We start from the raw sequence: 22,260 nt of genomic DNA, 5'->3' as shown, positions 1-22,260 counted from the left end.
TACCCCCAGATGTCGCTCGTCCGGGGTGAGACCGGCCTTAGGCTCGGTCCTCTTTATTTATATCCCCCGGACATCGTTAGTCCGGGGCAAGACCAGCCTTGGGCTTGGTCCTCTTTTATTTGTACCCCCGGACGTCGCTCGTCCGGGGTGGGACCGGCCTTAGGCTCAGTCCTCTTTATTTATATCCCCCGGACATCGTTAGTCTGGGGCGGGACCAGCCTTGGGCTTGGTCCTCTTTTATTTGTACCCCCGGGCATCGCTCGTCCGGGGTGGGACCGGCCTTAGGCTCGGTCCTCTTTATTTATATCCCCCGGACATCGTTAGTCCGGGGTGGGACCAGCCTTGGGCTTGGTCCTCTTTTATTTGTACCTACGGACATTGCTCGTTCGGGGTGGGACCGGCCTTAGGCTCGGTCCTCTTTAATTTATATCCCCCGTACATCGTTAGTCCGGGGCAGTACCAGCCTTGGGCTTGGTCCTCTTTTATTTGTACCCCCGGACATCGCTCGTCCGGGGTGGGACCAGCCTTAGGCTCGGTCCTCTTTATTTATATCCCCCAGACATCGTTAGTCCGGGGTGGGACCAGCCTGAGCTTGCGCCCCGCCGGGTATTTGCCCATACCCAGGATACCCCCGCAAGTGAGCGGAGACTGGTCTGGGGTCACTTAAGATAGATTCTCGTTGTTCGACAATGCTTCTTTATGACGTTTTGTACACGACATTTTTATTAATATTAAAAGAGAGGGTCGCCCTGAGGCGTACATTGTTTATAATGAACATACTAAACTGGAACATTCTCTCCCGACTATTGATAGTATTTACGGAGATGTTCCGTATTCCAGGCTCGTGGGACTTCCGAGCCATCGAGTCGCTTCAAGCGATATGTCCCAGAGCACACTTCGTGTTGGATCTCGTACGGCCCCTCCCAATTTGGGCCCAGAACCCCCACTCCTGGATCTTGAGTAGCGGGGAAGACTCTTCGCAAGACTAAGTCACCGGTTCCGAACTTTCGGCTCCTGACTTTCGAGTTGAAGTGCCGCGCGATCTTGCCTTGGTACATCTTCAGCTGCACCTGCGATTCCTCTCGGATCTCCTCGATGAGATCTAGTGACTCTTGGAGTAAGGTGTGGTTCTAGGCGGGATCATACGTATATCGTCGGTGAGACGGGATGGTCGTTTCAATGAGGATGATGGCTTCGCATCCGTAGACCATGGAGTAAGGAGTGTGGCCGGTTGATGTCCTCTCAGTCGTCCGATAGGCCCACAGTACGCGGGGCAGTTCCTCGGGCCATTTGCTCTTGCAGGCCTGGAGTTTTTTCTTCAGTGTCCCCTTTAGGATTTTGTTCACGGCTTCTACTTGTCTGTTTGCTTGGGGCCTGGTGACCGCGGAGAAGCTCTTGACGATGCCGTGCCCTTCGCAAAAATCCGTGAAGTGGGTGCTGTCGAACTGCTTCCCATTGTCAGATATAATTTTATAGGGGAGGCCGTATCGACATACTATGTTGTTGATGACGAAATCCAATGCCTTCTTGGAAGTGATGGTGTTCATGGGCTCTACCTCAACCCACTTGGTGTCGTAGTCCACGGCCACAATGGCATACTTCACCCCCCTTTCCCGTTTGGGAGCGACCCTACAAGATCGATCCCTCACACCGCGAAGGGTCAGGGGCTAGTCATCAAGGTTATTTCTGTCAGGGGGGCCCGCAGAACCTTTGCGTACCTCTGGCACTGTTCGCACTTGCGGACGTATTCAATACAATCTTTCTTCATGGTCGCCCAGAAGTATCCTTGGCGCAGGATCTTCTTGGAAAGACTGGGCCCAGCTGTGTGATCTCCGCAAAAGCCTTCATGCACTTCATGCATGATGGCGCTTAGTTCAGTCCCGGACACACATCTGAGATAGGGCATGGACAACCCTCGGCTATAGAGTTTTTTGTCCATCATGACATAACGGTGGACTTGGTAGTGGAGCTTCTTGGCCTCGGCCCTGTCAGCTGGAACTTCCCCGGCTGTCAGATAGCAGGTAAGCGGTCCCATCTAGGACGTGGAGTGATCGATGGTGTGGACCGCGGAGGCTTTGATACTTGGGACGAGAAGATGGTTGACGGGGACCAGCCCGGCCAGCTCCGCCTCGGTGTCGGTGGCCAGCTTCGCCAGTGTGTCCGCGAAGACATTTTGTTCTCGGGGGATCTGGCGGATGGAGTGCTTTGTGAACGCCTGTAGCCTCTCTCTCGTCCGGGTCACATAGGCTGCCATTCGCTCTCCTTTAGTTTGATACTCCCCCGAGATCTGCCTGACAACTAGCTGGGAATCGCTGTAGATTTCCATGTTCGTTGCCCCGACCTCCCGGGCTAAACGCAACCCGGCCCGGACAGCCTTGTGCTCCGCTTCGTTATTCGACACCTTGAACTGAAAACGAAGAGCATTTTGTAACTGGTGCCCCTGTGGTGACAGCAAGATGATCCCGGCCCCGACCCCGTTCTCGTTCGAGGCTCCATCCACGAAGACTTTCCACACGGGTGCCGCGGGGGTCCTGAGGTCATTGTCTTCCTGAGACACCTAAGAACATTCAACGATGAAATCGACTAGGGCTTGCCCCTTGATAGATACCCTAGGGATGTAGGATATGTCGAACTGACTGAGCTCCATGGCCCACTTCAGGAGCCTTCCCGATGACTCGGGCTTCTGTAACACTTGCCGCAGGGGGTGATTGGTCAGGACCTTTATGGCGTGGGCCTGGAAGTACGACCGGAGCTTCCGGGATGCCATTAGCAGGCAAAAGGTCAGCTTCTCTATCAATGGATATCGAGACTTAGCATCCAAAAATTGCTTACTTACATAATACACCGAGAGCTGCGTCCTCTCCTCTTCCCGTACCAGCGTTACGCTGATCGCGTGCTCTGTCACTGCCAGATAGAGGTATAGAGGCTCCCCATCCACCGGTTTTTCCAGAATCAGAGCTTGGGCCAGGTGTTCTTTCAGTTTATGAAAAGCCTCTTCGCACTCAACTGACCATTCGAAACGCTGGCTCCCCCGAAGGACGTTGAAGAAAGGGATGCACTTGTCCGTGGCTTTGGCAACGAAGCGGCTTAGGGCTGCGATCCGCCTCGTCAGGCTTTGTACGTCCTTATGCTTCCGGGGAGAGGGCATATCGATCAGTGCCTTGATTTTGTCGGGATTGGCCTCTATTCCCCGAAAATTCACTATGAAGCCCAGGAACTTCCCGGAGGCCACGCCGAAAGTGCACTTTTTGGGATTCAGCTTCATTCCGTACTTCCGAATGACTGCGAAAGCTTCGGCCAGATCGTCTGCATGCTTCCCGGAGGTCTTGGAATTAACCAGCATGTCATCGATGTAGACTTCCATGTTTCGCCCCAGCTGGACCCGGAACATTCGATTGACAAGCCTTTGATAGGTTGCCCCGGCGTTTTTCAATCCAAAGAGCATGACTACGTAGCGGTATATCCCCTTATCGGTTTGGAAACTGGTGTGCTCCTGATCTGCCACATGCATAGAGATCTGATTGTAGCCGGAGTAGGCATCCATGAAGCTCAAGGTCTCGTACCCGGACGTAGCATCCACCATTTGGTCGATCCGGGGCAGCGGGAAACAGTCCTTCGGACAGGCTTTGTTGAGATCCATGAAGTCGATGCACGTTCTCCATGTCCCGTTTGGTTTCGGCACCAAGACGGGATTGACCAGCCATACGGGGTACACATCCTCGCGTATGAAGTTGATGGAAGACAACTTCTCAACTTCCAGCTTAAGGGCCTCGGCCCTCTCCATCCCCAAAGGCCTGCGTTTTTGGCGGACCGGGGTCGCGTTTGGGTCAATACTTAACGCGTGGCAGATGATGTTGCGGTCGATCCCAGTCATGTCCGAGTGAGACCATGCCAGGATATCCTGGGTTTTCTTAACTTGGGCGATGATGGCGGCCCGAACATCCGCCGGCAGACTTTTTCCAACTTGGATGATTTGGGTTGGATCGGTGTCACTGATACATACCTCCTCTATCTCGTCCATCGGTTCCAGGATGCGATCGTCCCCCATTCTCGGGTCTAGGTCATCTTCTTCCCAGACGAGCCTCCCAACTGGTGGTGGAGGAATCGGGTCGACGAAGTCTTCAACGGGTTCTTCCCGGACCATATATATTGGCCGGGCCGACACGTGGTAGCACTTCCGGGCGCTCTTCAGGTCTCCCCGGATGGTCCCCACCCCTCCGTTGTTGCATGGGAACTTTTATGCAAAGGTGACGGATGGAGGTGATCGCCCCGAACTCGACTAAGGCAGGCCGGCCAAAAATGACGTTGTAAGCGGTGGGGCAGTCCACAACAACAAAGGTGCAGAACTTGAATGAGTGCTGCAACTCACTGCCCAGCGTCACGGGCAGTTGAATCTTTCCTATGGGGAGAAGTGCGTCCCCATTGAAGCCGTAAATCTGGGTAGGGCACGATGCTAGATCCGCTTCAGTCAGGCCAATGGCTATGAAAGCGGGTTTGAATAATAGGTTGACGGAGCTTCCATCATCCACCAACATGCGGGACACCAACTTGTTGGTGATTTAAGCATCTATGACCAGCGGGTCGTGGTGCGGAAAATGGACATTGCGGGCGTCATCCTCCGTGAAGGTGATGGGGAGGTTCATCAACTTAGGGCGCTGAGCCGAGGCCTGGACAAGGGCGCATACCTCTTGATCGTGGTCTAGTTCGCTTAGGTAGCTCTTTTGATCGTTCCTGGACGGTCCTCCCAGGTGAGGTCCGCCCGAGATGGTGGCCACGTGCCCGTCGACTCGAGGGGGTGCGCCCCCTGAGGGGTAAGGCATGCCAGGGCCGGGAACTTGCGCGACGGGGGCCCCCTGAGGGACCGGCGCCATGGGTCCTTGTGCATACCCTCCCTAAGGCGGGTATGCCCGGGGAGCTCCTGGACCGCGGGCTGTCCGGGGGCCGCAGACAGGCCCCGGACTCCCACGGGCATCCTAACCCACTGGTGGGGGTGCCCCAGCTTGATGAGATTCTCGATCTCATCCTTGAGTTGCCGGCATTCTTCGGTGGTGTGGCCCACATATTTATGATAACGCACCTTTTGCTGGTATCCCTTAGATTCCTTCCTCCCTTAAATATGGGGCCAGGCTTCCGGTAGTGAACCGCCCTTTCTGTGGCCAGGTAGATGTTTTCCCTGGTGTCCACCAGATTTGTGTATTCTGAATATTGTGGCTCGTAGCCCCTCTTTCCCTTTTTGACCGGCTCGGGCCGGTTCTGGCCTTTGCTAGATCACTTCCCCCGAGAAGGGTTCACGCTCGCTTCGGTCCCTCCTGCCTGTGACTGCTGGGCCCTGGCGGGGGCGACACTGTGCCCTGCTGGCACGACTCCATATCCGGAGAAGTGGGTGGATTGGGCCAGGATATACCCCGAAGTGGCAAGGCCATACACCGTGGGGGTGTAGCTGATTCCAGACGTGACGACCGGTCCCGGGGCGACGGGGGGCGCGGTATAGGACTGCGCCGGGAACTGCGTCCCATACCCCGTGAACGCCTGGGCGCTGGGCTGTTGAGCCGGAGGCCACCCAAAAGCCTGAATCTGAGCTTCTTCCCAGTTAATGAATCCTTGGGCCCTCCTAATGAATTCTTCCAGGGTAGCGGCCTTGCTGCGCTGCATGTCATCCCAGAGGGGGGACCTGGCCATGATTCCGGACTATAGTGCCACCAGGCACTGTCCGTCATCCACCTTCGTTTTGGAGGCTTCTTCGGTGAAGCGCTGGATGTAGGCCCTCAAGGTCTCCGTGGGGAGCTGTTTGATATTTGCGAGGGCGCTGATCTGCATGTCCATCCTCATGGTGGCCACGAACTGTTTGCGAAACACGGACTGCAGCCCGGACCAAGATTGGATGGATCCCGGCTTGAGTCTCTTCCACCACTCTTCGACAGGACCACCCAAAGTGATCGAGAAACAGAGGCACTTGCCGTCGTCACTGACGTGGGCCACTGTCATGAGCCGGTTGTATCGGGACAAATGGTCCCTGGGGTCGGTGTTCCCAGTATAGGCGGTGAGGCTTGGCATCTTGAACCCCTTGGGGAGCACAGCGTCCAGGATGTGCCTCGCGCAGGGCTCTTTATCCTCCTCATCGGAGTCAGTGTCCGCGCCTTCTTGCTTGCGGACCAAGCGGTCCGTGACCTTTTTCAAGGCGGCCAGCTGCTCCATGAGCTGCCTGGCTGTGCCGTCTTCCAGGGGGATTCTTTCGTTCCTCCGGTCGTTGATGTTGTTTCTGAGGTCGCCACCTCGAGGGAGGATCTTTTCCTTATGGGCCCGCTCCTTCCGAACGTTCAGTCCGTCGCGTAAGTCTACCCGGGATGTATCGTCCCCTGCATTGAGGGCATGACGTTCCTCGCTGCGAGGCCGCTCCTGACGGCTCTTGTTAACCGAGGCACTTGGGTGCAAAGATCTATCCCGCCCGTCCCGCCCTGGGGCATGTCGGGGCTGAGCGTTCCGCGGCTGCGTCCCCTGCAGATCGATCGGGTGGCCTCGTCCTGGGACGAGGCGCACCTTCTCTTTCCTAGGGAGCGATCGGGAACGGGCCCCAGCCTTCGCGACGGGGGTGGTCTTTTCTCGGGTCTTTCCACCGGCCTTCTCTTTATCCCTGTCCGGGTTATGGAGCTGGCTCAGGAAATGGCTTCGGGGGAGGGGCCGGGATAGCTCCTTCGGGGACCCCGGCTCACGCTCGTGGAGCGGGCTGCTGCGCTCCTGGAGGCGGGCCATTCGTGGGGTTGACTGCTGGACCCTGCGCGGCTATGAATGCCTGTAGGGCTTGGAGAGACTCTTGCATCCGTCGATGCGCCTCTGCTTGCTCAGCGATCCTGGCCTCCTGGTCCAGGACTTGCTGCCTCAGTCTGGTCACCTCCAGGTGCTGCTGATTGGGCTCTCCTTCAGGGATCTTGGGGTCTGCAGCTCCATCATGGTATTCCCCCTCGTTTTCCTCTTCGTAATATTCCTCCTCGTTTTCCTCTTCGTATTCTGTCCCACCCTCGTAGTCTTGTGACTCTTCATGGTGAGATGTTTGAGGAGGCGCGTTCTCGGGCAGATCCTGAGGGAGGTGTTGTGAAGGCAGCAGGTCTCTGCTGCCTTGCTCTGGATTGCTAGGGTCGAAGGTTGTGTGTCGTGTGTTCACCATTGTAGTAAAGGCTTGACGTCAACGCTAGCTTCCTTCAGCTCTCAATGAAAGCACCAAAATGTTTACTGAGATTTTCGGGAACCACACTAATGAATATTAGCTAAGACTAAAGGTATGAAATATAGAAGATTAACACAAGGTTTTTACGTGGTTGGGGCGTTAAAGAGCCTTAGTCCACGAGTCAGTTGTATTAGAGCTTAGAAAGTCTTTTACAATGAAGTTTCTCTCTATGTTCTGGCAGAGTAACCGTATCTTGGTCTCAGAGAGATCCTTTTCCCAGTGTTCTATAGCCTGTATTTATAGACCCATGGGAACACTGGATCTGGGCCGGGTATAACCCGGGCCCATCAGAGATATGGATACTCACGGCTCCTCTAGTGGAAGCCCAATATAAAAGGTACAACATACATAAATTCAAGACTAATTAAGGCCCAATAAGATGGCCCAAGAGCTACACTTCGTCCGACAAAACGGTGCTTTTGGGTATGGGCACTTCGAGTTACGAGGCAGATTCAGGGGACAAAGGCAGTCAGGTACTTGTCAACGCAGGTCTGAAACAGCGGCGTGCAATCCTGAGGTGGCCTTTTCCGCAGGTGAAAAGTGGGGACAACCCCCACGCGTCGTGGGGCGGCTTCAGGGTCACGGATGCTTTTCCCTGCAAACAGGGAGGACTTGATCCGGGTTCGTTTACCTTTGTCCCTCTTCATTTACCACGAGCCCGGACCGGTCACTAGGCTCCGGGACCGTCTTACACGTACTTCAATGGGGTTTCGAGCTCTGTGCAACTCCCGAACACCTATCCTGGATCGTCATCCCGGACACCATCCGGGCCCCAGAAACGCACTGAGCCCCTTGGTTACCCCGACACCAAGTGGGCTTGGCCTGGGCCCACATTCGAACGCCCAGACCATGGTGCCTAGACCCCTGTCCCGGGCCCACGACAGGAAATGGAGATAACAGGTATAAATGCTTTAATGTGACTCTCAATGACTTAACTACTCTTCATTTTTTTTTTTTTAAATTTGTACATCAATAAAATTAAAATCAAAATCATTCTGATTCATTAAACTCATAGTGATATTCTTACTTATTCATTTGATGAGGGTTGAAAAATGTAGTTGAGTCATTCATTGTTGCTTCCATTATGTTTTCTTTAAAATAAAAAGAGTAATTTAGGGTACTAAAGAGTGAGGAAATGAGTGAAAGTGAGAAGAATAAAAAAATATCGAGAACTATGTCATTGTTGAGGGTAGTCGGTGCTCATCACCAATGAACTTCTGATGGTAGAAATAATGATATTCTTGTCTCTTCAATGAAGAAAAAGAAATTCACGTGATGGAGGAGGAAGAGATAACTCTTTTATGAAGAATTTGTTTTAGAGCTTTTTTTATGTATACTTTAATTTGGGACTTACAAGTTAATAATGTTACATCATCAGTTTTTAAAAATTTAATGGCTAAAAATTTTGTTTTTGAATTTTTTAAATACAAAAATAATTTTTTAAATATTATTTTTATTTTTATTTTTTTATTTTTAAAAAATAAAAATATGTTTAATAACTATTTTTATTTTTTGTTTTTAAAAACAAAAAATAATAAATATATTTGATAACTTTTATTTTTATTTTTTGTTTAACAATATAAAATGATATGCTAATTTGAAAAAGAAGAAAAAAACTAAAAATCTAAAATAATTTTAAAAAAAATTAAAAGTGAATATTTTCTACTTTCAAAATTTAATAAATTTTGTTTAAAATTTAAAATAAAATAAAAAGAAAAATAAAGTTATCACACACTATTTTATGTTTAATTTTTAAAATTTTAATTAATTAAATAAAAAATTATTTTTTTAATTGTTACCGAATGGCATCTTATTATTTGTGAAAGCCAACAAATTCCACGTCCTCCAGCGACACATTGGCTTGGCATTTGGCCCCATCATTGGCTTGGCATTGGTTTGGACTGGCTGTCTCCTTGTCTCTTTGTCACCGCCACCCAATACATATAATTGTAATATGAGAATGAAAAATTGGGTCGGGTTGTTTGTAGACTTTTTTTTTTTTTTTGGAGGGGATCCGTATTTGTTTTTGTAGATTGAAAAGTCAAATATTAAAGAACCTCTAAAGTTATAAAAGTCGTCTGTTTGTGTAAGTATGAAATTTGATATAATACTAAAATTAACTTTTTTTTCAAAAAAAAAATTGACCTTAGATCAAATTGATCAGATCATTTGTTTAATGTATAAAAAGAATAAAAACCTGGGTTGAGTTTTATCATTTTGTATCTTGTCTTATTACGGTATCCTATATGGAGTACAAAAATTTATGATCAAGACAAATGTGAGCTTAATAAAAACAACGAAAACGCAAATTATACACTTACTTTTTAAATATAAATGAAATTATTAGTTATGATAAATTAAGTCACTGGTAAAGATATTTCAATGTAGCTGGAAAGGATCGAAGAAGAGATTCAACCAATAGTTTGAGACATTCCTAGTTAAAAATAAGGAACCAAAAAAGATCAAACAGTTGATCTATTTCCAACAAGAACTTCTTTTACATTCCTACCTAAAATCTTTGTACCATTTCAATTTCACTACACTGTGAACTCGTCTAAATCTATTTCGCTACACTCTCTTTACAATGCCAATAAAGAGAAAAGGAAAAATATACAGAGATAATAACAAGTTTAATATTCGTCATCAACTTTGGTTAATGAACCACTCTGTTTGCTAGGCATTGGTGTATTTCGCCGGGACTGACGCTTTGTCGGCACCATGGCAGGCTCCTCCTTCAAGTCTTCTAAAGACACCTCACTTTCACTACCATCATCTCCCCCCTTGAAAACTGGATGGACATATGCGTTTTGAAGGAAGGCTTTCAAGTTCAAGTTTGGCTCTCTTACACGTTCCAGTGTGTCTTTCATCATTGCTTCCTGAGAACCCCCACCAAAAGAATGAACAAGATTATGAATCTAACTTTATGGAATTCAGAAATATGCAATGTGAAATGCCATGTAAATGACTGAAGTGTCGAAAACCGACCAACCTGTAAGGGGTGTGTGACAAAAGCAGGCTCATACCGGCCTTGGCAGAACCTGTGAAACCATATGGTCAACACTGGGAGCGTTATGAGTAGTGGAGTTGATTGAGCAGCATTTTTTGTACTCAACAATCCCATTAGAAGCAGCTGTGACACGATAAGTGCTGTTATTATGCGGCCATGGACATCAGGCCAGAATGCTGCAGCACTTTCATACTGTTGGTTGTAGACGTTTATGATCTAGATCATGCAAGATTTTGAATTCAAGTTAGACAACTTCTTAAACAATAAAAACCGCCAAAGTAAAAACAGGAAATCATCTTTCTCTTTTCAGTTGTCAAACTCAAACTAACCTGATGACGATATACGATGTATGCCAGGGCAAAGAAAATGATGATGAAAGGAAGTAGGAATGGTGTCACAACTGCATAAACAAGACCAAGTAAGAAGTAAAGTTGGATTTGAGGTTCTCCTGTGTTGAATTCAATGCTTCCTGGATCCATTGCTTCTTCCCTGTCCTTTTCAGTCTTCACCAAGAAGAAATTCCTTAAGTGATACATAATCAAAGGTTTCAACCTTAGAATTTCCCCAGCAACTCCAGCCCACCCATCAACCATAATATAGGTTATGAAAAACGTTGCCTTCATAGGAATGGAGACACCAATTGTTTTTGGAATCCTACACATAGTAGAGTAACCATTAAGCACTTGAAAGCTTATAAAATGATTTGCAGCCATTCATTAAGACAATCTGCAATGATTACCAGACCAAAAGATAATTTTGTGTTCTCTCTCAAATTTGAGTCGATGGATTTATGAAATGGCTTCCCAGTCAACAAAATAACTATTATCCATTTGAAAAAAAAAAGTGTGGAGTTGGTACATACTCATTTGCAGATTGATGTATAAAACTATCCAGTTGTTGAAATGCAGTTCCAGTGATTATGCTCCCAAGAAATACATTTATAAACTGGAAAATATAATATCTAGCCGCAGATCTTCTCTCGAGACTTGATATGCTGCTGTACCCTTCAAACTTGGACATGAACATCAATATTGAGGGTAGAAAAATGAGGAAAATCTTCAAAGCAATTCCGGGAAGGAAACCTTGTATAACTGACTTTATAAATTTCCTGCATAAAATGGATGATGTCAGTACTCAGTTTGCATACTCTCTCTCTCTCAGTGGCATTTGAAATTGTGCATTTAAAGTAGAAAACCATAGAAGTGTAATGTATGAAGGAGGTACTCACAATTCAATTATGGGCTTCAGAAATGGGGCTGCTTTCTCAATACCTTCAATATTTGCAAGGGACTGTACAAAGGCAATGGGGATCATGAAAAAAAATGTAAGAAAGAAGAAGGCAACTGCAGCAATAAGCCTCCTAATTGTGAGTGAAACATAAGGAATCGCCAGATTATCCCAATAAATATCACGGGGTTCTGGTGCCCATTCAGTCAGCCATAGGGTTGGATTTCTGCATTGTTGAGTCTGTGAACAAACAGCAGCACCCCATCGAGACTTGAATGACACAAAAGCTGCTGGCATTATTGACTTAGGATTCTTTGAAATCCTTTCTCTCTCAAAGGATATCTGATGTTCATTTGGAAAATAGAAAATCAGGCATGATTTTGGATCAGTGCATGCACAGTTATTCCTATTCTGCAACTAAATGAATTACTTAAATGAAATCAAATTTGAAAAGTATGATAAATCAGTGTTGTGCATGAATCTGGATATATCTATCCTGAAAAAAAATTAAAAGAGCCAAATGATGTTGGAAAAGTAGGTAAGAGTGTTTTTCTTAATTTAAAATCAGAATAAGTAAAAAACAATGAGATAGTTTCTTACTTCATTTAATATCCTCTCAACTTCTGATGTATAAAAGTCAATTGCATCTACTTTTTTCCCCCAGAGACCAAGAAAACCAGTCTGCTCACAAATAATTTGTCATGAGTTAGACACAGTAAAATGTCACATGGCATTTCTCAACAAAACTTGTGAACTGAGAAATACCAGCTAGCTGTTTTGGCAGTACAATACCTTCACAATTGGCCTCTTAGATTGGTTTCTGAGGTATCTAAGCTGATAAAAGTCAAGCCAATTCTGCACTTTTTTCCTCTCCTTGACTAAACTAGAAAGCTTGTTTGCATTGCAAACAACCTGCATGCAAAATAATTCAGTACATAACAATGCTAATACAGAAGTTCATTTACTACTATGGCAAACGTATTTATAATACGGAAACATTTTGAACTAAGTATCAAATCAAACATCTGAATTTTTCTAGGAATGGTAATATGATTAGGGAATTAGTACATGAAACTGCGACCCACAAACAAATTACTGTTTACCTTAAAAAGAAATAAGTGGCAGTGCATGGTATTAAAAATTCATCGAAATGAAACCAAGAATGAACTAAGTCAAGTTTAGGTTAGAAACCTACAAGTCTCAGTTCATACGCAGAAGGGGGAGGAAAAGGTGTTGAAAAGTAAGCATGCACAGTTATGTAAACTACTTGCGTGAATAATTACAAGAAAATCGAACCTGATGAGTAAGATACTGATCTGGATGGTTGACCAGGAAAAAGTGTTCCACAAGCTCACTAACTGATTCATCAGGATCTGGTGGAACATTTCTAACAAGTACCTATTGCAAAAAATTAAACTCAGCCTTTTAGCAATATACAGTGAGAAAACTGCGTTGTAATATAACAATTTAGATTGAAATAATTGGCATATTATATTAGCTTGATTATACAAAGAGACAACATACTGTGAACTGATCCGGTCGCCTTTGTTCTGATGCAAGGAAATGCAGCCTCATTAATGCAACTGTTTCATACTCCCTTTTTAATATGTAGCAAGTCCAGAATGTAAAAGCATAAGCCATGACTAAGTGTGTCCAAAATCTGCAACAAATGCAATAAGAAAACATTAAAAATATCTAATTAGATGTCATTGCAGGCTAGGCTGTTGTAAAACAAGTGCATAAGTTCACCCTAAAGTAAAAGAAACATTAGCATCCGAATCAAGTTGTTTACCTATGTGATCCAAGAGGAATATTTGAAATGGAAAGCTTATCTACATTGCTATAGGTAAAATTTGAACGCTCTAAGGTGACATTAGTCCAATTGACTGGTACCATGATTGCAAAAGCCAGGCAGGCAATAGGAGTAAAAATTTTGAGCCTGCAGTTCGAAACATGGCATAATCAGATGATACCAGTGCCAAAATATGTTATGTTTTCACAAAGTAAAAGAGCCTTTGAGGACCATGAGAAATACTTAACTTCAGAACAAATAAACAAACTTACCCAATCAAGTAAATTCTTAAGTAAACAGCAGAGTCTAATCCTGCATGTTCTATGAGTTCAGGCTCTGGCATTTTCAATGCAGCAGGCATCCAGTTCAGAAACTTGGCATAAGACCTGAAATCCAAATTGACAAACTTGCTTATGAATGCACCCGCGCGCAGCGGACTATTCCTTAACCCTTTAAGATACCACTTTGGAAAGTAGACCCTATCATTGACCGGTTGAATCCGGAGTATGGCGAATATCAGGAAGAAAAAAAATGCACTGAGTATATTTATGGCTGCTCCAACTGCTATATCATTTAAAGAAGCCATATTTCCACTTCAAGGACTTAAAGGGTTCTTCTGTAAACTGAAGACAAAAAGAGAAAAAAGGAAATGAGCTTGAAAACTATGAATCAACCCACATGCATCACAAAAGATTTTGGTCCAGTCATTTATATTATATGAAACAAACTGCAAGGACTTGAAAAACTTGAACAATATTTGCACAGAAAAAAAACACGGGTCATGTTGAAAAAAGACTGACAGTAAAGGTTCTTGTAGATACATGAACCAAAGTCATCTCTGCCAATAATTAACATAGAAAATAACCCATATAGCATAGTAAACAAAACATGGTTGATGACCATAAAAAATTGACTTATAGTGCTTCTTTTTGACATTTTGAGTTCAAGTGCTTTTGGGAATATGCATAATCGGTACCCTCTGTTTAACAGAAATGCAGAGTTGGTATCTCTTGTCATAAAAAATACCCTTTGGGTGACTGTTTTGAAAATTGGTAAAAAAAAGAGTACCTTCTAGTTAAATTTGCTGAATAATTATTTTATAATGACTAAATTACCCTTTCTTTTAATGAATTGATTTTTTTTTCTTCTAAAATCTTAAAATAGAAAAGTAATAAAAACAAAATCAAATTAAAATAAATGAAGTAAAAACAAAATAAATCAAATCCCCAAAACATATTCCACATTATGATTTCACAAACAATATATAACTATAATTTATAATTAGTACTGCCACTCACAATTCTCACAAATAAAAGGCCATTTCCCATTTTAATCAACAAAAAAAAACGAAAGATTATTAGAGGGTTTAAGCTTCTGGGTTCTTGAGCTGAAAAATCTGGGTTTGGGGATTTGAAGCTTCTGAGTTTGGCCATGGAGTCATGATGGAGCTGGAGATTCTTAGCAGGGACATGTGGAAACAAAATACGTTTTGCGAGAAATGTAAATGCGGTTCTAAATGAAAATCAAATTCAAGTGACAAACTAAACATAGAACTTGACTCATTAAAAGTAACCTCAGATTCCTTTCCTAGTTAGCAAAAAACAAAAGAAAATCATTTTCCCGGCAACCAAACATCAAAAAGATCTGAAATTGAAAATCCCAGAAACTCAAAATCGTTTCTTTAACAAACCAAAAGCTATAACAAAGTTTATACAACCAAACAAACACAAAACATCTATCATAAAACAAAGCAACACAAGTTTTTCTTTTGTTGTTCTTCCTTTTTCTCAACCCACATTAGATCCCTCGAATTCCTTTTCTCCAACCAAAAAAAAAAAAAACAAACCTTTTTGGCTCAAGTTCTCAGATTCAGAGAGGAGGCTCTGTAACTTGTGTCACTATTCTCCACGAAATGGGTGAAGTCCAATCTGAGTCAAAACTCAAAGTAAGACTTTTTCTGTAGCAAGAGAAAAATATAATAGGTAATCTAAAAGATGATGAAACCAAATCGTCCTTGAGCTTCAACGAATCCAAGAAAGTTAAACCAAAACCATTAACAGAGATGGATATAGATCATTTATAGTATATACATTTTACATACATACATACATTTCCCAATATATTATAATATATATATAGTCGTTCATGATCATGCCCTGTCTTTGTCCGTTGAAGTAAGATAATAAAAAAACGCAGGGATAATTATTAACTATATTATAATAAATAAAATATAGTAAAACTACAGTGGACTGAGGTGTCACCTCGCTTGCTTACTAACCGTCGCTTACGTTTCTGGTTTTTTTTTTTTTTTATATGTTAAAAAACTAAATAACAAACTGAGAGAGAAATTTATGATCCAATTGTCGGCAAAATATTTTGTAAAAATACTTCCATTCTCTATTAAAAAAATTATAGAGAAATAAATATTTAAAAAACAAAAACAAAAAAGACAAATGAAAAGTTCTTATGTTTTGTATTCCAACGGCTACTTATGTTGTGTCATAATTCATACGAGTATGGAATTCGCGCTGTTATGACTGCGCGCTTTTGACACGTGGCCCCATATCTAGGTAGCTCAGAAAAAGAGAGTTTGGGCAAGTTGCTTTTTTTTATATAACAATAATGTTTTTTTGGGACAAAATTATTTATAATAATATTAATATTTATGTTTGTGGCTAACTTTCTGATCAAGGCAGATTTATTTGGAGTATAATTTACAAATTTTCGCAATTTATTCTTTTCACATTATTATTTCGGTTAATGAAGATTTTTTTAAAGTTTTTTTATATATAAAAGATATTATTTCTTAATTGTTATACCAAACTTCGGTTTATGGTATTGGTATATAAAGAAATAAATTTTTTTGTAACTTGATGGAGGATGCAAAATTATCCACCTTGATCTTTTTTTTTAGGATACGTTGCTTTTTATATAAAAAAAAACAATATTAATAATAATTAAAAGAAAAATACCTTGTCTATTTTGAGTCATTATAGGAAACGAATAGTGTTTTTTTATGATGAGAAACGAATAGATTCATGCATGTTATATTACATACTTTTTTCCTTGACGTGCTGTCATAATCAATATTTATTTTACAAATAAAAATATGTCTACACATTATGAGTTTTCAATTCGTATCCGTTTCTATCGTTATCAAGCATTAATTTTTTTTTTTAATGAGATACGAGATCATATATATTTTGGAAGAGAACCTTCATTCATAAATGATAATATAAATGGACTGTTGCATAGGTAGGAACAACAAAAGTCAAATGAATGCATGTGAGGACCTTTCTAGGTTCATATTTAAAGCTAATTTAATTATATGATTAAATATGAAAGGTGTAACACATATACCAAGCTTTTATATATCTATAATTTTATTTATATAATTTTTTAACTTCTTGTAGACAACAACAATAGCAACCTTCTAAAACCCAAACTAGGCATGAGTTATATATCGAAAACCCTAATTCTCTCTCAAGACCATAGTGCACCGCCCACATTCAGATTTGTTGGACTCGGCTTAGGTCTCGCTGGTTCTCCTTTCACGTTCTAGTGGGGCTCTAACTGAGGGATTTTATTGATTCTGCAGCAAGCTCTTCGTTGCTCTTCCTCCTCACTGATCCGTCGTTACTGTTTTTTGCTTGGTCTTATTCTTCTCTGACAATCTCTTCAATCTGTGGCTATCTTGCTAGGGTGGTCGGGATCTTCTCTGTCTGTCGCTCAACTTCGCTTGGGTGAGACAGCGTTCAGAGCCTGCGCAAGATCTCTCTTCGGTAATGTTACGGGCTGGTGGCCTGTGTTGCCAATGGGGGTTGAAGCCATGGGTTTGAATTGGGGGCTGGTGGTGTCGCTAGTGGGTAGTGGGGCGTATGAGAATATGTTGTTTAGTTTTCAATTTTTTTATTCCTATATTTTTGTGCCTAGTCTTTTTGGCTCTGCTTTGTTTTAATTTCACAATAAAGGTGGATTTCATTCACCCTGCTAGATTAGTGGGGTTAGGGGAGGTTGACTTTGATTTCTTTTGGGTGGTTGGTGGTACATCGACGGTTTCATTGCGCTTCTGCGAAGGGATCAATTTTTTCCTCTTCGGCTATCAGATCTTGGAGATTCCTCGATTTTTATTGACCCTGTGTTACGTGATTTCCCGATCTCTAGTGTCGGGACTCATGGGCATGGTTGATCGTTATTTAATTGATGGGGTCGATCTGTCATTTTCTCATTTGGAAAGGAAACATAGTTTACTTCGCACTCATTGGAAGATAGGTTGCTTGTACCTCATTAGACCCTTAGTTGAAGTTTATGTTAAGATTTTCTTTCTATTGATTATTGTAAACGATACCTGTTGACCCACGATTTGGCCAACTGACACGGAGTCAGAATATGCTTGATATTAATGAAAGTAATGAGAATAACGTAATGACAAAAGTAAATAAGACACAGTATTTTATAGTGGTTCGGCCCCAGGATCTGGTAATGACCTACGTCCACTTAGGTTGATATTGATATAAAAAATCAGATGAGTGATCAAAGAACTTGGGTTCAATGAGTTTCACTAATCTCTGAAGAACAATACAATATTACTAGGAGAATTACTATAGTCTCGAATGATTCAAAAGCCAAAAGTCCCCTCCCTTGAGCTATCTCTTGCTATTTATAGGCTCAAGGGGGATTACAAAAGATTGTTACAGATATTCTTTCCTGAATAACCGGATACTCAGGAGATTGTGTGAGATAAATTCGGGATTCACAAAGATCTTCCCATTAATGTTGCCTTGTATGCGGAACCATCGACCAGGCTGGTCGCAGGTAAGGCAGGTTCGCACTGCTTCAAATGTGTCTTCTGGTCGATACTCTAGTAGAACGCTTCCAGGTGTCAGCCACGTGTCCAGGGATCACTTTCCACGTCACCAATGCTAATTTTTTGGATAACATTTGCCCCCCAAGTTTGTTTACTACGAGCAGTAAATAAACTTTTGAACGAACGACTCTTCGGTAACCCCGCCTGACGTGTCAGAACCCTTCGTGTGTTCTTGAAAAAAGGTAACCCTCTTCTGTCTAATCATGTCCTTTCGGTTCCCCAGAAAAGATTTTGATGGCCACCCCGCTTCCCCATATTTTGAAAAAAGGGAAACTGATGATTACATCTTTTTAATGCCACAGACAAACTTATATAAGACATTCGAAATCTTTATTTTCTTTTTACGCACGCCATCGTCTTCACCAGAAAACCTAAAATCCAGAGCTCTTAACGTTCCCGAAGACCGTTCCCCCTGTACTTTCAGGACCCCGTCCGAGAGCCCCTTGATCTCCGAAGACCCTTCTTCCATCTTTACGATCACTTTTCTTGGTAAGTTTTCGAGTTCCCACGCTTCTAATTTTTCGTGGTGCATGCTTCTGAATGTGTACTGTTTGAGTTTTATCTGTTTCTGGTTTGAGACGCTTGTAGACAGAATATTTTGTAGGCACAATAGAGTTACGAGTTAGTTTAAAATCCAGGATCATGCTTTTTAGGACGTAAAATCGAAGTAAAAATTCGATCTTTAAGCTAGTTGAAAAAAAAAGTTTTTCCCGTCCTAAGGGGAGTTGAAAAAGCTTTTTCAGAAAACTTTTTACTTTCACCCTTTGATCCGTTTTTCAAACTTTTCGTGTAGAAAAATTTAGCTTTTTGTTAGAATGCTGTTGTATAAAAGCTTAACTTTTATACTCGACCAGCGCTATTCTAAAAAGCTTTTAAAAGTTTTCTATTCTCACCTCCCCATTCTTCTGTATGCAGACTTTAATGCCAGATTTGTGGGGAGGTGAAAGGCCTATTGACGACGACCTTCTCGCTCAGCTGCTCGAGGGAGAAGAATAACCAGCTGACTGTGTCCACGAGATCCATTTTTCGCGATCCTCTTCCAGACCCCATTCTTCTCCTCCAATGGCCCGTTCCAAATCTTCAGGCAAGAAAAGACCCGAGTCTGAAAACAACCCAAATTCTTCTGCTCGTCCTGATTCGCAGGCAAGGGCTCCCTCGACCAGTGGTCGAGAAAATCTTGCTCCTGACCCTAATATCCAAATCAGGGCCAGCCCTCGCCATCAGAACTTGCCTGATGTCGAGTGGTATACTTCCCCGGCCAGTTCAGTGACTCTTCGGATGATTGCCAACTGCTTCAAGAGATTCCCTCTCACAGGGGTTTCCATTATACGTCCTGCCGTAGACCAGAGGGCTAACCTCCCTAGAGGTGTAAACAGCGCCTGGTCTCGGTATCATATTGAGGCGGGAGCTTATCTCCCTCTTCATCCCTTTTTTGTGGGGGTGGCCAATTATTTCGGTGTCGCTCCCTTCCAAATAACTCCAAATGGATATAGAATGCTGGCCGCACTCTATATCCTGTATAAACTTAATAAATGGCCAGAACCTTCACCCCACGAGGTCAACTATCTCTTTGACCTCAAGTCTAACCCGCAACAACACGGAACGGGTTTCTTCCATTTTTGTCACCAGGAAACCAATCGAACATTCCTTAGTGACACTACGCATATCTCGAATGCGGGGCAGTATAATAAGGAGTACTTCCTTACCCTTACCCCGGACATAACCAGCAACAACCTGGCCTTCACCCGAGGAGGTAAGTGCTTGTCTCCAACTGGTCGATACTTTTCGTCGATGTGTTCCCTTCCATTTTTCTTAAACTGTAATCTGTTTTTCAGGCCCCTGGTTACGCCCGACCCCAACACCAGACATGGTGTTGAGGTCCAACACTTTGCCCAGGATTTCTGACGCAGCAAAAAGCGTCAAGACCCTGGTGACTGAAGAAAACTTGAGGCTGTCTGGCCTCCTGGCTCCTCGCCATGAAACTAGAGGGTCTGTGGTGGACGAAGCCACTGCCGAGGGGGTTCCCGAGCAGCAACCTCCTGTGTTTCCTCGGAGGAGGAGGCCAACGGGGATTACTATTAGGGAGCCCACGGGCAATCCTTCCACAGAAAGGCCTTCTGCTCCCCAAGGCAAGGGGAAAAAAAAGGCCAAAGAGCCAGCTGTGGACTTGGGAGAGTCCTCTGATGAGAACGGTAACACTATTTTACTTTTAAATGGTTTGCCAATTCCCTGTCATTTGTTCGACGGGGAAGGCAACTTTACATATACTCCAAAATTAGGGCCAGACTTCTTCATGCCAGATAATGAGTATATGACTAATAGAGTCAATAGTGTAGCGACCAGTGGTTGTAGCTCGGGTATTCACTTTGTTACCTCTTTTCTGTTGTATAATAACTTTTCACCTGCCTCTTGTCTTATCATTTTCCTGTGTTTACTTGCATGCAAACATGGCCACTCCCAACATTTTTGACATGTATCAGGCTGAGGAGGAGGAGGAAGTTCCTCAACTCCACCGGAGGTCCAAAAGGAGAACTGGTGAATCCAGCCGAGGTCCTCCAGCCAAGAAGGGTCGAACAGAAGACCTTCCCAAGGACGCGCCAACTGGGCAAACTTCTGTCCATCCTCCAGCTCCTACTGAGAAGCAGACCCCTCTATCCCCGCCAAATCCTCCGGCTGCGCCTGCCAGAGAGGAAACTACCCATGAAGAAGCTCTCGGGGCCAAACTCATGAGCCGTGCCCTTCAATCGGCCAAGGATCGCCTTGAACGCATCAGTAAAGGTGACCGTGTCAGAGACGCAATGGTCGAGGCTGAAAGCATGGGGGCCGACCAGGTTTTGAACAGGGCCCTGAATGAAATCTCCAATGTGAGTACTTCTTCACTTCTTAAGCCTTAGTCTTTTATTCTTCACGGCAGGCTCTAACTTTTTTTTTCTTTATTCACAGGCCTTGCTGTCTGCTATCACTGCTCGTACCCGTGTCCAGGCTTCCATCGAGCAGGCTAAGGCGAAGGCCACTGAGAGGCATCAGGTGAAGGCAGCTGAGGAGCTTTCGGCTGCAGAGGCTAGGCATGCCAAGGAGTTGGAGGCAATGGCTCGAGAGAGGGATGCTGCGGTGACTAAGCTGTCAGAGGCTGAAGCTGCAAAGGAAGCTGCAATAAAGTCAAGGCAGCAGTATCGAGATTCCAGCATAACCCATCTTCGCGAAATCAAAAGGCTGGAGGAGACGCTCAAGCCCAAGGATGAGGCCATTGCCACTCTTGAAGGCAAAGTGAAGCAGCTGGAGCTTGACAACTCCAAAAATCTGGAGAGGTACAAGAGGACGATGCTCCGATGTTTCTACAATTTCTGGAAACACAATCAGGGTGCCGACTTCAGCTATCTTTCGGAGGAAGTCAGGACTACCGAGTTGGCCCGCTGCACTGCCCAACTGGCTGAAGAGGAGGCAAGAGCGAGGACCCCCGCCTCTCCCAGTATTGTTGCTGTAGAAGAAGAAGAAGTTGTTGAGGACGCGACCAACCAGGATGCTGCTCAGGACCCTCCAGCCCCAAATGCCTCTTAAAATTTTTCTTTATTTATTTTTTCTTTCTTTTTGGCTACAAGACCCACAGGTCGTGATGTAAAGACAATATATTTTCGTTTTAAACTTTGCTGCACGGGCAGTAAATCTTTTTCCTTTTACTTGAACAGTTACATCCAAGCAACGATGCTTGCGGTGTAAAGGCTTAAATCTTGATGCTATAATATCTTTATTTATTATAACATTTGTCCGTATGACCGAACTTAGCATTGTACTTTGGCATGATTTAACAAACATAAATTTTGAAAAATACTCTAAGTACTGTAGCATGCTTTCACTCATTTTGTTCATGTGTTTACATACCTTGCGAGTATGCTTTGCTATCGATGTGCCTTATATGCCCCCCAAGTGATCGAGGAGCTTTAGGTCCTTGGTCACTTGCCCTGACCATGGCCTGTTCGAACATTCCTGTTCGTATGAAAAATGATACTTGTAATACAGCAAAACAACACACGTAATGAACAAATACTTGTAAATTTAAATTCACAATGGTTGGCAAGAACGACTGGCTGCACACAGTCCCTTATAATCTCGTATTAAAAATGGACTAATCATGTCTTTACGAGCGA

General features: G+C 43.9%; 1 protein-coding gene across 3 annotated transcripts; it reads right to left on the bottom strand.

Moving 5' to 3' along the window:
* Positions 1 to 9,618: 9,618 nt before the first annotated feature.
* Positions 9,619 to 15,644, bottom strand: LOC133817525 (calcium permeable stress-gated cation channel 1). 3 transcript variants are annotated; one of them, XM_062250074.1, is made up of 13 exons: positions 15,510 to 15,644; positions 15,095 to 15,176; positions 13,521 to 13,871; positions 13,249 to 13,395; positions 12,981 to 13,116; positions 12,753 to 12,854; positions 12,249 to 12,368; positions 12,057 to 12,137; positions 11,458 to 11,798; positions 11,092 to 11,337; positions 10,559 to 10,883; positions 10,212 to 10,445; positions 9,619 to 10,098 (listed from the first exon to the last, which is right to left on the bottom strand). In XM_062250074.1, exons 3-13 carry the CDS (start codon positions 13,832 to 13,834, stop codon positions 9,853 to 9,855), a joined length of 2,292 nt encoding a protein of 763 aa, XP_062106058.1. In that variant the 5' UTR covers positions 13,835 to 13,871; positions 15,095 to 15,176; positions 15,510 to 15,644; the 3' UTR covers positions 9,619 to 9,852. The 3 variants fall into 3 exon arrangements, with proteins under 3 accessions (XP_062106058.1, XP_062106059.1, XP_062106057.1); XM_062250075.1 differs by lacking the exon at positions 15,510 to 15,644 and adding an exon at positions 15,358 to 15,413; XM_062250073.1 differs by lacking the exon at positions 15,510 to 15,644 and having other exon boundaries at positions 15,095 to 15,349.
* Positions 15,645 to 22,260: the final 6,616 nt, after the last annotated feature.

The sequence above is a fragment of the Humulus lupulus genome, chromosome 2, assembly GCF_963169125.1.
Source record: "Humulus lupulus chromosome 2, drHumLupu1.1, whole genome shotgun sequence".
In the NCBI taxonomy this organism is placed as follows: domain Eukaryota; kingdom Viridiplantae; phylum Streptophyta; class Magnoliopsida; order Rosales; family Cannabaceae; genus Humulus; species Humulus lupulus.
This window is presented reverse-complemented; position numbering and strand designations above follow the sequence as displayed.

Excerpts from the sequence above, each read along its gene's own strand:
- LOC133817525 (XM_062250074.1), bottom strand. The coding sequence starts at position 13,834 with ATGGCTTCTTTAAATGATATAGCAGTTGGAGCAGCCATAAATATACTC. Across the intron at positions 10,884-11,091 it reads ATACATCAATCTGCAAATGA|GATTCCAAAAACAATTGGTG; the intron begins GTATGTACCAAC and ends TACTATGTGTAG. Across the intron at positions 10,446-10,558 it reads ACATCGTATATCGTCATCAG|ATCATAAACGTCTACAACCA; the intron begins GTTAGTTTGAGT and ends TGCATGATCTAG.